Below are 14,945 nucleotides of genomic sequence, written 5' to 3'. Positions count from 1 at the left end.
CATGGAATGAGTGTGGGTGTGCAAATGCATATATAAATGGTATTTACATTCTCTTCAAATATATGCTTCTAAAGAGAGACTGACCTGGTAGTCCAAGATGCGGAGAAACTCTGAAAACACAGGTCACACACATACTTACTAGATTTCTGCTGCTTGGTAAGATCTCATCCTGAACACACTGAAATCAAGAGCAAAATTTTCAGTCCCTTCCCAAGTACAGAATCAGGCCTGCTATCCAACCACAGCTGAAATATTTGAGAAAGCTTTGCTAGACCAGAAAAAACAAAGAGTGGCAGGCACATTTTCAGGTTAACTCCATGGTCACAGGAAAAAGAGATGTTCCCCTACAGGAAAAGGAAAATCAGTACAGTGTGCAAATGTGTGTGCATAGCATCTTAGGGTGTCAGTCCTCATGGTGGGTTGGTGTATGCTTTTAAGTACTCTTTTGGATAGGGACTAATTACTGCCGGTTTAAATTACGTTAGTTGTCCGTGGGTGCAAGGGCTTATCACTGATTATGGAGACGATAAGGGGCATTAACAGCTTGGTTTTACTTCAACATTACTTTTCACTATATTCCATCTTTTCTGTGCTTGTGAATATTCCTAGTAAGGAATGTTTTTGGAAAAAAACCCAACTTTTTGAAAAAAAAACTTTCCATGGGTGGAAATCAGTGTGACTATGAGCCTTTCCACTCCTTCAGAGCAGTATAATCCTGAGAAAGGTACAGAGTTGCCAGGATCAGGGTTGTGTTTTGGTAGAAACTTGTCTTTTTCCCTTCTAAAAGAAACTTAGAGCAAAATTTTGCAGCTGCACTTGGTTGTATGTCAGAAAGGTGAACTGACCCTACTTGTGTTGCCCCTGTTTCTGGTCCTGGAGCAGGCCATCTTGTCATGATGTGAGAAGTTCTGGACCACTAGTGATTTTAGGGTGATGAGATGCAAATACCGAGATGATGCAGAGCTGAGTCTGGTCCAAACAGCTGCAGCAATTACTTTTGTAGCATTAAGTTTAAAACATTTTTGTTGCCCATGTCTCTAATATCTGACTAAGGTTATGAGCTCAGATTTTTGTTAGTTTTTTTTTTGCCCAACTTAGGCTCAGTCTCCATTCTCAACCTAAGAGTGTATTGAACCTCCCAGCAATCCAAATCCATAAATCCAACATCCTATACTCCAAGAAAAGGTTTTGTATCAAATTCCTTCAGAAGTTTTAAAATGTTGTTTGGGTGTTTTAGTCTTCTGTTTTCAATAGCTGTATTTTTTTGGCATGTTGCACCTACATTGTTTCAAACTTCTTATAAAGACCTGCTTGTGATGCACTTAAAGGGTGCTATATAAATTAATGTAAATCATAAATCATTTCAACAAACATTTGCTCTTCAAAACCAAATCAAACTCAGGAGAGGCTGATAGTGAAAGGAACACACAGGATGATGAGAGGAGAACCATGTACATCCTGCAGCAGACCATTACTGGTCATCACCAACAGCCTACAAGATTGCCAAGGCCCACCAGCCCTTTTTTGTGAGCAGAGGAGCCTCAGCCTCCAGCTTTGGGCTCCTATGTTACTTCTTGGCTGTGCTCACAGGCTGTAGGGCAAGGGGGATTGAAGGTACAAGAAGGAGCCCAACCTCGGCTCCCGGGACAGAGGGAGCACGTTGGCACACATCCTCCTGCCTCTCCCAATTTGATGTGCAATTTTCAGGCACAGAACTATTGTTTTGCTTGCTGGGCCTTCTGTGGTGGCTGGGCCAAACTTCCTGCTAGGAGCCAGGATCTGCAACCTTATGAAAGTTGCAGGGCCCAGCAAGCTGCCGGTATTTTCAGCTGGATTGAGCCCAGAACAATTTTATTTTCATCAGAAGTGTTCCCTAGCCCTACCACATGTGCAAGCATATATGAAACCACCAAGAAGGCTCCCTCCCCCAGCTATCTTGTTTAACTAAAATTCAGCTGCCCAGCAGAACTGTTTCTTATCCAAGCCCTTAGAGACGGGAGAGGAGTGGAGAGATTTAATTATAATCTTTCTCTCCCTGCACCTCCCACAGTACACTAATGCTTTTCATTAGCTGAAGCCAAAACCTTGCTTTATAAGCTGTGAGAGCTGTCTTTTAAAAAACACATCCAGCATTAAAAGAGTTCTAAATGGCAGTAACAGCAGTGTAACCCTCATCCACAGGTGTGGGAGATTCGCTAGAGGATTGCTGGTGGAGAGGCGAGTTTTATTTGAAAGACATCTGATTCCTATTTCTGTCCACTGGCAGATTACGCATCACATTACAACACTTCTGTGCCCACTGACAATTTCAGTCCAAATGAATGAGAGAAAAGACTCGACATCCAGGAGCTCTGGATGATTTTTATAAGTATCCAGATGTTTAGACTTTTATCTGAAGCTTATACAAAAAATATGAGGCCACTCCCAGGGGCAGCTTGACAAATACCCTGTCATTTATTCAGTGTGTAGGTCTAGAGCAGACATTCATACAGACATATCACTGGAGTAGGTACATCTGTTAACCTCAGTGGTATGGAAATGCAGGAGAATGAAGAATTACATTTTTGACCCACAACTGCAATGTTATTTGAGTGACACAATTAAAGGAGTACCTTATATTGATGGAAAGGTTCTGAGAAAATATTACTGACTTAATTGTCATTGTCTTACAGAATACATTGAGCTGACTTTCATCTTTGAAAAATTAGAGTTTTTTTCTGGTACCTCCCCAGAAGGTGACTAACCCAGTGGTCTGAGAACACTATGAAACAGATGGATCTTGATTCCCCACAACACCTGATTATCTCTCTTTTTTTTTTTTTTTTTTTTTTTTTTTTTAGGAAAATGTCCTTTTTCTTCTCATTCCCTTGCCCTCTGTCAGCTTCAATAGTATAAATAGGCAAATAAACCTCAGCAAATCACTAGGGTGGCTTCAGGGGTATTTGTTTGTTTTATCTGGTAGCCCTTGGAAGCTTCAGGCCAGTTGTGCCAGCTCTGTACAAACACTGAGTGCGGTAGGAAATCCTCATGTGTGAAGAGCTGACAGCCTGTGTGGAAGGAAGAACACAAGCAGCAGCATAACAAATACCTGTCTGGTCAATAAAGGACAAGTGAAAAGGCCATGGGATTACATGGATTACAGTACTTGGTTACACAGATTAACCAGGCAATTAAAGGCAGCAGGAATAATAAACATCTTTCCAAGAGGAGCTGCTATTGGGCTGTAGGCTGAATGTGGCCATTCCAACTCTAAACTGGTTTTGCCATAAACACAAAAGCACAATAGCTGAAGGAGAGGGAGAAGGCCCTGGAAGGAGACCCACAAATGGGACACACTCTCCTTGATTCCTCAAGAAATTTTATACTGTTGACTGGAGTCTTTTTCATTTATATTTTGATGGTTTCTTATCTTCGGTTTTAAAAGGAAATCTGCTGAATGTTTAAAATGCCTTTTGGCAGTCAGGCCTTTTGTTGCTGATCTCTGTCTTAAAAAGAGTTTAACTTATCAAGAAGCTTTGGTGTAGATCTGGTGTAGTGGGTTGGTTCATTTGGTTTTTAAATGCTTTCTTTTGGATCACTTTTAATCATCACTTACATTGCACATGGCCATTTATGCATTGACAGGTTGATGGGGACTTTAATGTACATAAAACTTTCTCTGTCAGGACTTATGCCTCTCTGTCAGATTTTATCCTGCAGTAGAGAGGGTTCATGTACAGTTGCTGACAGATAAAATAAGCTCCTCCAGCAGCTGCAGCTCTGCCTCCCACAGATTTTTTTTTTTCCTGCTCTGGTTCTGTGTCCCCAGCTAAGTGTTGAGAAAGAACAGGGCTGTGCTGGGACAGACAAGCAGGAGCATGACACCAGACCTGCAAGAGGGACAATGACTTCGCCACATCGAGGCCTGTAGTGCAACACTAAATATTTGACATCTTTCTTTAGCCTCAGGTGCAGGAGACAAGTAAGTAAACTCTTCTATTCTAAAGAAAAGTGAATTTCCAACCTGGATTTCTGCAGAGAAAACTTAAAAGGCAAGAATCTGACTTTGAAAAAAGATACAAAGTCATGAATCACATAAAAAACCTGAAAAATATCATTAATTTAAGTCTGTCCCATGATTTTAAGGACCTGAATCCTGAATTTGCAACTCATGGGTTTCAACATGAGAACCTGTTTTCTGTTGTGTGGTTCAGAAGACAAAGCCCTAAGGTTTCTGACAAGCCTGGTGCAATCATCTAACACTTGAGGTATGCAGATATTATAGCTGATATGAAAAGATGCCCAGCATCTGTAATTCACACAGAAGCCAATGGAAACTGCAAACACTCAGCTCTGAAGGATCAGTCCTTTAATCATTAATATGTTTCCAGATCTATAAAAAAATGTTTCCTAAGACACTTTATTTCTCCAAGAAATTCCCTGTTGGCAAGAGACTTTTCATAGCTCCTTAAAGACCTATAAGAAACTGTGGAAGAAATAAAGAGGGGTTTTGCTTATGGAAATGAGACCTACTAGAGAGCAACTGGAAATGTTTTTATGAGACTTTATAATGGAACTTCAGTAGCAGTTCCATGTTGATTTTTATTGGAAGACCCAATATTTTTTTCTTCTTCTTTTGTAAGCCTAATTTTTTACCACCTGAAGCTTCATGTGTGGTCTCTTGGCAAAGGAGAATATTTCTGTAATGGCTGATATGATATGGCTTTGTTTTAAGTAAGGAGATATTTCAGAGAACACTTCAAAAATTTCTTCAAAGCTTTCCTTGTTCATTTAGAAGTTGAAAACTTCTTACTTTAGCTTACACTAAAAAAAAAAATTCCAGTTTGATTTTATATTTGTTCTTACAGAGATAGATCTCATAAGCATATTTTTGGTAATTTCAGTGGTACCAAAATTTTGGGGTTTATTAAAGGTAATTTCGAAGAATATAATAAAAATAACATAAAATATGAGAAACTATATGGATAGAAGATTTAACTATTACATAGAGGTACGTCAATCAACACGAGGATATAAACCAGAAGAGATAACAAATTAAAATGTATGCTAGAAGCTTTGAAATAATTAACGTGCTCATATGTATTAGAATTATTCAGCCTTCTTTTTGTATTGATGATAAACATTTTTGTAAATAACTTGTTCCAAGCAAATTTAACCCAAACTACTGTTCATGTCTAATAACTGATTTCTAGTAGTAGCTGAGAACTGCCACATTCCCTCAACTGACTTGGTACACAAGTAGCAGTTCTTGTAGGGAAAACATAAGGAAACGTAATTTCAGTGAGTGCATCACACTGAATTTTAAACAGACCTACCAAAGTGGACAAAAAACTGAAGTGCCCATATATGACAAACAGTTTCGTAGAGATATTTTGAGTTACCCCAGGTAGCTCTGAAGAGAGTTCTGGGGCACAGAAACTTCTCCCCTAAGCAAGTCCAGAAAGGAACATGTAGCTTTTTCATTAACCAAATTTTAAAATGCCTTCAGCAAAATTTTAGCAAACAACTCAAAAGCTTTTGTTAGTGGACTCACTTTATCTTGTGATATGTGGCCTGATCACAGAGGTCACCACATCTGACCTCTGTTTAGGACTGCTTGTTCCAGGCTTTCCTCCATGGCCATGGCTGTCAAAGTGCCACCCACAGGCCTGCCTCCCTTTCCAGCATGCTGGGGTGCTGAATGTTCCACCTCCTTCTCATTAATAGACACTTGAGTTGCAGCCTACAGAGATTTCACCTCAGTTTTTATTAAGCCTGCTCTGGGAAGTTCTGTTGGTCTTGCCCTTTGTTTTCCTTAAGAAAAAAAAAATGCAGGAGATAAAGTGATTCCTTTAATCTCTGGAAAAAGAATCTTTCTCCTAGCAGACAAGTGCCACATCTTCTTTCTGTGTGCTCCCCTCTGCTTTATTCCTGTTCTCTCCTTTTCCTCCCCCTACACTGATAAATCCATGCCTGCTTGTTTGCTTTACTATCTTCAGCACAGAACCTTTTTTCTTTATTTATTTATTCCCTATTGATACTTCTACTGCCTTTGGTTATATTTTAACAGGAATTTATTTCCAGAAAAGAGGAGAAACATGAAGCCTCTTTTCCAATGATGCCATTATGCCTATCATATATACAGTACAGTGTATATTCTGGTATCCTGTTTTTCTACAATTACAGCAGAAAATGAATCCACCTAATTCTTTACCACATGAAAATATACTATGCACAGTAGGGAAGGAACTGCTTGCTTGCTCTCTGTAAACTTTTGTTGAGGTTTGATGAAGAGCAATTGCAGAGGACTCCACCAGCAGGGCTTCCCCAGCCGGCTGCTTGATCACCATCATGCTCTTCTGCTCTGTCCCTGTAAAGTGCTCAAGTGACCTGGGGCTGTAACTGCTCAAATTTGGCTCCTTATAAACTCTGCCAGGTCAAAAACTCTTTTCAATCACAAAGCAACTATTGTAGGGTGAGATGTTATACCCAGGGTAACAATAACTTCTATACTTCTGTTTCAATGAATGATCCTCACCACCAAGAATAAGAGTAATGTTGGGCAGGCAGACTATAATGTAGGTAGGTTGGTTTCTGATAAAAGGGTTAATTTGCAGTCCTGATCTCAGTTAAATAAATTCAAAGTTTCACAGAAGTTGCAGCTTGTTTTCCTTCTTCTGCTTCTTCTGCAGCTTCACATTTCTCATGGTAATGAGTACCTGTAGCAGAAGATCCAATGAAAAACAATTTTTTTGGTAGTCTTTCTCATATAATTAGAGATGAAAATGATGAGCAATCTCATCAGAGTATATTTTCATGTTTTTCATAAAATTCTCAGCAATATTCAATGCTTTTAGTGACTATTTGATTTAGACTTCTGGAGATTCACCCTTATTTGCTAATCAATTTCTGGGATCTGATCTGTATACCTTGCCACAGACTTTTTCTACTGTGCTGCTTGTGATGAGACAGCGTCATGCAATACACTCCTTTAACAGTGTCTCCTTTAACAGGGACCTGGATATCAGGTTTGGACAAAGATTTGGAAGGCAGCACTGAGTTTTCAGCTAGATATGACCTTAAGCAGCAATTGCTCAGTGATTTTCTATGTAGGTTCCACGGTGTGATGCTATGTACTAACTGGAGATAAAATGTCCTTGTGGATTGTCTTTCTGTACTGAAGTAATTCCTTATGTGCTGCTTGGATGGCCCCTTCAGAAACATGACATGGCTGTCTCAAGTAGTATACCTGTTGAGAAACAGTCCTTTGGTCATTGGGTTGTCCACAGCAGAATTCCTCTCAAAATAAATGGTGTAGTTAGTGTTAGTGGTATTTGAGGGCTTGGCTGCATCACCATCTTTCTCAGATATTTGATGTGTATATTGAGTTGCTAAGCTTGTCTCAAGGTTTTATATGTGCACATTTATTATTATTATTATTATTGTTGTTGTTGTTGTTGTTGTTACTATATTTTATTTACTGTGAGGGTGGTGAAACACTGGAATAGGTTGACCAGAGAAGCTGTGGATGCCCCATCCCTGGAAGTGTTCAAGGCCAGGTTAGATGAAACTCTGAGCAAACTGGTCTAGTGGAAGATGTCCCTGTCCAGGGCAGGGAATCTGGAACTAGACGATCCTTAAATTCCCTTCCAACCCCAATCATTCTAGGATTCTAGCCTTCAATGGCTAAACCCCTTCAAGAAAAGAAGAGGTTCTGATATATAATACCATTGTATGTATTTCATGTAGGATTCATCTGAACAACTTTAGCTATCAAAGTGTTTGATTTCCACCATTCCAAAACAGAATGCACAAAATAAGTGGGATAATCTCTTTGCTTGTGTGTGCCTCTCTGATTGACTCCAGAGGAAATCCAGAAAAGCAGCTGAAACCACCCTTTGGAAGTGGAGAGTGGATGCTGTCATGTCCTTCAGGACATGGACATGGTAAATTCTCAATTTATTGTGATTTAACAATTTATTCTTCATCTACCAAGCCATAGTAATTTATTGTGCACATGATCCCAGCTCACCCAAGCTAAGTGCTCATTTTAATCATTCTATAAAGACATGCCTTAAGTTGTGGCAACTTAATTGCTTATTCATGTCTATTCAGACCTTATTTTCTCAAAGTGCATGGTCATATTCACCCACTTTGTTCCAGAAAGTCAACTAAATCTTGGCTAACACTTTACACATAAACTGAGACACACAAAATTAGAAAAATGAGAGAAGTAAAAGGTCTACAGTTGTTTTTATCTCAAGCAAACCTTCCAAGAAACAATGCAAATGTAAAAAAGTAATAACATCTAGATGTCCTCTTAGTGTAAAGTTGGGAGAAAGGCGCTAAAACTATCAAAAATATTTATAAATATTAGGAGTCATATTATATTTTTTATTTGCTTTCAAACAGGAGCTGTGTGGCTCAGGGAAGGGAAACACTGACCTTTCACTTCTGTTCTCTCCAGCTTCAGTGCTGCTGCAGGCCCTAAGTGAAAATGAGTCTATTGGTCTCATCCAAACCTCAGCCCATCTTAGCCCACATTACAAAACACCAGAGAATTTGGCATGATCAGCAGTTTCTGCTCAAGAGAGGCCCAGGACTGCAATAGCAGAGGTGTTAGAGATCAGAATTTGGGAACGCTGGTTGAGTTACGTGGGAAAGCAAAATACTTGGTCTCCTGCTTTCATTGGGACTGTATTCACTTGCACAAAATAAACACAGTATGAACAATACAAAAAAAATATTTATATCACAGCAAATGATACTTATAAATAAGGCAAACAGCTCATTACAACCATTCACACAAAGGTCACAGAGTGCTTTTAAAGCAGAAATTTAGCTGCACTGGTGAAGCAGTGTAACATCATTCTTGTTTTACAGATGGAAAAACTGAGGCACACAGACACCCTCCTATCCAAGACCGCACAGGAAATCTGTGGCAAGACCATCATAGGCTCCTGATCACAGGACTCTGCATGTGTAGGGGTCTGGGGAGGACAGCTGAGCTCCCTTGCACTCAGATGCCTGTGGCAAAAGCTGAAGCGCACACCAGCAAAAGGTCAGTGTATCCATTCTCCAAGCCACAAAGTTCCAGTCTGAAAAGAAATATAAATGCAATGAGATATTTCTGAGGTTTTTCTTTTTCAAATATTAATTGTTTCTTGGCACCGGGAGTCATTTTTACATCAAAAATAGTTATATATTACATACTGTTATTTACCTAAGTTCGCACTGTCTGTAATTTGGAAAGTTTAATGAGAATAGAAAGAAAACCTGTAGATCACTAGATATCAGCCTGATGCTGTCCTCTTAGCACCATGTGATGGTAAACTGTTCTAGCTGAAATGAGTGAATGTGCTCTTATGTCTCTGTTTCCAGGTTACTGGGTTTTTTCCTGAACTGATATCCACATTACTTCCTCCTTACATCCTCTGAGCTGTAAATTAAATGAAACATTATTCTGGATCCCAGGCTTTTGGCTATGAATGTAGCTGCTTGGAGTAAAATCAACCACCCAGAAGAAACCAACCTAGGAGAAGCAATGCTTGGGTACTGTGACAGAAGTGATTTTTACTGGAATGAAGCCAGAGGAAAATCAGTTGCTCTATAGCTGGGGATCTCCCTGATCCTTTTGCAAGCCTCACAGTATCATCACCACATCACCACATGTGGACAGACTGTCACTCCTACAAACTACTCTCACTCTTCATTCTCAGGTCCTTAATCAAATGCTTTGGACTGCTTAGGGTGACTTCAGTCCTATCCTCCACACCTTTCATTTTTGAAGGCTCTCCACTAATTTGCTGTTTGCTCTCTGCAGATTCCTCATTTAAAAACAATTACTTGGATGCTTGTCACCCAGTTCCCCTGCATAACAATGAGCCCCTTGAAATGGGATTACTGGCTGAGGACACTGCCGTGCTCACTAAGCACCAACCTAGTGTTGGAAGCAGCAAGGAGCTGCAGGACTTCTTAGGGCTTACACATACCTGGACAGTCCTTGGCAAGAGGACCATCCACTGCAGGGAAGAAAGATGAGATTTTCGTCAAAAAACTGCACCGGACACCATATTAAGTGGTGTCCCTCATGTGAGCTTTCAGCCTGTGAGGAACAAACCCAGGAAGCAAAAGGAAGTCACAGGGGACTTGGTGCAGCACACCTTAAGATGCATGTGCTTCACAGCACATCCAGCTGACCGCACCTCTGGCTTGCAGTGTGAAGCACCAGCAGAAAGTATTGTGGAGAGACCTCAAGGAAGAAAGCAAACAAGAGAAGAGTCACGCTGTGATGGCTTTTTCAGGCTGAGACATCTTGCTAACTTTTAAAGCCAAAACACAGTGGGAGTGTTAATGCTGCTTAGGTTAAATATCTCACCTTCTTCAGACAACCCTGGGGGAGTGAAACTCGGTCTGAAATGAGAAAAGTTTCCCGAAGGTGAGTTCATAGATCACAAAATGTGGAGATGGAAAGAATCTATTCAATCATCTATCGCATCTCTCTGCCAGTTCAGAATTACTCCCCATGACGTTTTTAACATAACTGCTTTTCTCATTAAAAAAAAAAAAAAAAAAGGGGGGGGGGGGGAAATGGGGAAGAAATACCTAAAAATGGTCTATGAGCTTTTCTATGAAAAACTGTTTGATTCCTTGACTTAATTCTAGTGTCTCCTTTTGCTTTGTGCAGATGAATTCAGCATGTGCCAGGATGAAGAGCGAACCAGTATTTTCTGGAGGGACTCTTCCACCATCTGCAGCACCCAGCAACTGGAAAAATCTTCCCAATAACTGGGTTTCATCTGCATTTTCTTAACTGTGTTCAATTTGTCCTCCCTTTGCAGGAGACTGAGAAGTTGTTCTTTCATTATAGTAGTCTGTGTGGTTATGGACTAGCTGATCTGGAAAGTGCTACCCTATTTCAAATATTGCATGCAGAATGAGACACACCTTTGCTCAAATAATGGAAATAAGCCACGAGTCTAAAAAGTGGTTTGGACGGTGCAGTTATGAAAGAAACCATCCTATTTCACTGTGGGGAAGAGAAGAACAAAGAGCGTTTTTCACCTCTAACTGAGGATTCCACAAATCCAACACTATATTTTTCCCAGTTTAATTTATGTCCATGTGTTACAGAGTCTGGATCTCTTTGAAATGTCTGGTTTGACACTGCAGCCTGTTTCTCCCCCAGCACAAGTTTCCTCTTTCCCTATCAGAGTCCAGATATCCTGGGGCCCTTGCAGGGCTCCTTGATGATACATATATTTGGGACAACCCTGTCCATCCAAGAAAAGTTCAGAAAACTGAAGACAACACATGTATTCCTCAGAATATCTTGTTAACACAGGCAAATGGTAACCTGTAGGGGCAGCAAGACTTCTCCCTGCTCCCTCTGACACTAATGCTGCAGTGGGACTCGTGCCAGCAACTCTGTTTGGCTTGTGTGGAGTCCACTTTGGGGCTCCTCAGCCCATCCCAAAGACACCATGGCCATTTTCAGACTACTAAGGTGTCAAACACTGATATCAGTGTAACATCACAGCTGACAAAGCTTATTTTATCAGAGTAACAAAAGTGAAGAACTTCTCACTCCACTCATCTCTTGCATTCATCACTGTGAAATGGAAGAACGTGTACAGAGTCGTGCAACAAGCTGTCACATCAGCTTCAAAAGCAATGGCCCACACAAGCAAATTTCCCTACTGTACAGTGTTGTTATTTAAGATTATTTAATCAAAGGTGGCAGAAAGCAAGGGGTGGTTGTTGTTTGTTAGTTCTTTTTTCCCCAAGAAAACAATTCAGCCATTTCCAGAACTGGCCTGAGTGTTGACAGCAGCGTCTACCCACAGATACAAGGTATAAATTGCTTAATTATGTGTGAAGATTATGGTAGTCATGTCAAGCCTGAGTCACCAGCAGTTATTTGAAAAGGTAAAACAAAAATGATTAGCAGATTCCTTTGGAAAGTGGTTATTGTAATTTTCCTTCATGTGCATATGGGTGTTGCTGTGTCTCCTGGCAGTACTGTGGCCACCTTCACATGTGTGCAATGGCAGGGGCCAAACAAAACTCAGGGCTCAGACATTGCCATATTAGCAGCCTTCCAAGGGACAATGCAAGGGAGCAGAAGAAAAGCTGGAAAATATTATTTCCTAAGAAAAAAAAAAAGAAAAACACAACCCAAACAAGTAAAATCTTTTGGGTTAAAGACTATTATTGTAGCACTAAGGATCTTTCCCTCATCTGGTTTTATGCAGAAAGCTTTCAGCATTTCCAGAACTACCATTAAAATGAGGAATGCCCAGTGATACTACATTTTGTGTAGTCTCATGCTGCTGGCAAGTGTTGAGCCCGTTAGTGTGACTCTGAACACAGAACGTATCTGTTGGATGTCACGGCACAGTGCAAGCGGCACAGTCCTGCTGGTAAGTTTACTTAAGGCTCCTCTTCACTGGTGCAATTTTTGACTCCTCGGGAGAGGTAGGTGCTATACTGGTACGTGTTACCACTAGTGAAGGCAGAGTTGCACTTGAGGTATCACCAAAGTAACCGTGTGATTACAAAAAGAGAGAAACCTGTCTCTTGTCATAGCTGTAGATTTCCAGTGCTTTGGGGAGTGCCGCAAACATTGTATTGGAAAACAGCCTTCCCGCGGTGTTTGAGTTCCTGCACTTTCAATCCCTGCAGATAGCGTGGAAGTGGGTGGAAATTTAATAGCGATAAAAAATAGCGATAGTTAACTTAATAGCTTTGACCTTCTGAAAAAGCTGAGGGGAAAACGCACAGAGAAGTTTCTTCCTTTTGTTTATTTATTTACTTTCCTTCCTTTCCCTCCTTTCCCTGCCTCCTCTCTCCCTTTCCCTCCTCTCCTCCTCCGCCGCTCCATCCCATGCCCCCGCGGCCCGGCCCCGCCTCCCACCACTCGCGCAGCCCTCCGCAGCCCCCGCGGCAGCATCACTTTTTCCGCTTTTAATTCCTCCCACCTTCGCGTTCCTCCCTCCCCGCGCCCGCTCCGCGCCCAGTTTCTCACCTTCTCCGCAGCCTCCCGCCACCCACGACGGGGCTGCCGCGCCAGACCCGGCTCCCGCTCCCGGCTCCGCACCCGCTCCGCTCTGCTCCCGCTCCGTTCCCGCTCGTTTCCCGCTCCGTTCCCGCTGCCGGCTCCGCTCCCGGTGCGCTCCCGCTCCGCTCCCGCGCAGCCCCCGCCGCTCTCCGTCGGCGACTCGCCAGCGCCACCCGCTGGGCGGCCGCGGGAAGGGCGGCCCCGCGCCGCGCCGGCCGCGCTGCGGGGACTCGAGGGGACCGAGGGCGAGTGGGGCTGCGGCGCTGCGGGGCCCCTCCGGAGCGGAGCCGGCATGAGGATGACTGATGGACACCGATGCAGCTCCAGTCTGTCACCCCGGGAGCTGCGCCCGCCTACGCATCCCGGCGCCAGAGGCGCCCTGGAGGACACTGGCCGGGACCCCTCGCCAGTTCCTGCTGGTTTTCTTCTGGGCAAACAAGGTTACACCAGGCATTGAAGTGACGCACCATCATGTGCAGAGCTGGGCAGCAACGTGAAAAGCTGGTTAAAGCCCGAGTAATTCTGTCTCAGCATTTCCTGGGTTGTCCGTTCCCACCCATCAGAGGCTGAGCCCAGGCCTGGCCTTGTCCTGCCCGTGGGAGGGATGACGAGGAGCTGTGGCAGCTGGGGTGCCCTGTGGCTGTGCCCACCAAGGGCAGCATCTCTCGGCTGCCATCTCCGTGTGCCGCAGCTCCTCCTCAGCAGAGCGGCACTAAAGCTCACAGGGGTGCTCCTTTGGGAAACGCTCTCTGTCCTGAGTATGCTCTTTCTGTCCGGTGTGCAGACTCAGCAGAAGCCTTCAGACAAAGGGTCTGGAATTAAAAACTTTCACATTATGCCTGTCCAAAAGGGAGGTATTGGTGGACTGGCAAAAAAAAACAAACTTTGACAACTCTTTCTTTCCTTTGCCTGTTTGATGGCACTGCCTTAACAGTGCTTGTTGCACACTGACCTTCTCTAATGACCACAAACATGGCTAAAGAAGAAACCAGAACATTCCATGGTGTGATGCAATTATAAAATCAGTTTTCCTAGGGAAGTTTTAGATGCTTTTTGTGACACTTTTCTTAGGATGTGCAAGTTTGCACATAACACAAATTTAGCAACCTCTGAACTGTCTGGAGAGGTTCAAAGTGACAGTCACCACTAAGCCATGCGATATTCAGCTTAAAATTGTTTTAAAAACTCAATTTCTAGCTGTGGGGCCGTGTCAGATATTGCATATTTTGTCTGGCACTGAGTATTTGAAGTTGATGGTGAAGGAAGTACACTTTAATATTTGACAAACAAGAAGCTCTGCTTCTTTGAATCTGGTCAGGAATTTGGAAGGCTAAAGCAATCACAGAGTAGGGATTCATGAGCTCAGGTGTGTTGCTCAAAGGTGAGTGACAGATGAAATGTGCTACAGAGATATGGAAAGGTTACATAAGTGGTAGGACAGGTCAGAGCAAAACCAACACCTTCTGGAAAAAATTGTGATTTAAATCTCAAACTGTTCCAAGCAGCTAAAAAAAAAGCAGGGCAGTTAGCATAAAATTTATTTAAGGAAAAATATCCACATGAAAAACCATTAACATTTTTTCTAATTTATTTTTTTCAGTTTTCAAACTTCATCCTAGATTTTGGAAACAAAATTCAAGTAGTTCTATATATGCCATGAGAAGGGTGTATATATCCATTTTTGTTGCATTACTATGTAAGTTTTCTATTTTCCTGGACTACTTTGTCTCATTTGTTAGCCTGAGCCTCATGTACAGAGTACAATAGGAGGATACTTTCATCAGATGGAATTGTTGATACATTCATGCTCAGGGTTTCCTTGCTGATTCCGTTTCTTATTCACTAGTTCCCTGCTGTAGCAAGGATACCTTGTGTTTGAAACCTTGCCTGCTGGTGGGAAACATCC

The 14,945-nt window shown here is 42.2% G+C and overlaps 1 protein-coding gene across 1 annotated transcript in view; it reads right to left on the bottom strand.

Annotated features, from left to right (window-relative positions):
- Positions 1-13,333, bottom strand: part of LOC128783749 (uncharacterized protein FLJ37310-like) — a 60,965-nt gene extending 47,632 nt beyond the window's left edge. Inside the window, exons 1-2 of the mRNA XM_053934777.1 lie at positions 13,007-13,333; positions 85-178 (exon numbers count right to left, since the gene is read on the bottom strand). Of these exons, the coding sequence (XP_053790752.1) occupies positions 85-178; positions 13,007-13,333 (421 nt within the window). The remainder of the gene's footprint in view (positions 1-84; positions 179-13,006) is intronic.
- Positions 13,334-14,945: the final 1,612 nt, after the last annotated feature.

Source organism: Vidua chalybeata, chromosome 2 (assembly GCF_026979565.1).
Source record: "Vidua chalybeata isolate OUT-0048 chromosome 2, bVidCha1 merged haplotype, whole genome shotgun sequence".
Lineage (NCBI taxonomy): Eukaryota > Metazoa > Chordata > Aves > Passeriformes > Viduidae > Vidua > Vidua chalybeata.
The sequence above is the reverse complement of the archived record's forward strand: the minus strand, read 5'-3'. Positions and strand labels throughout refer to the sequence as shown.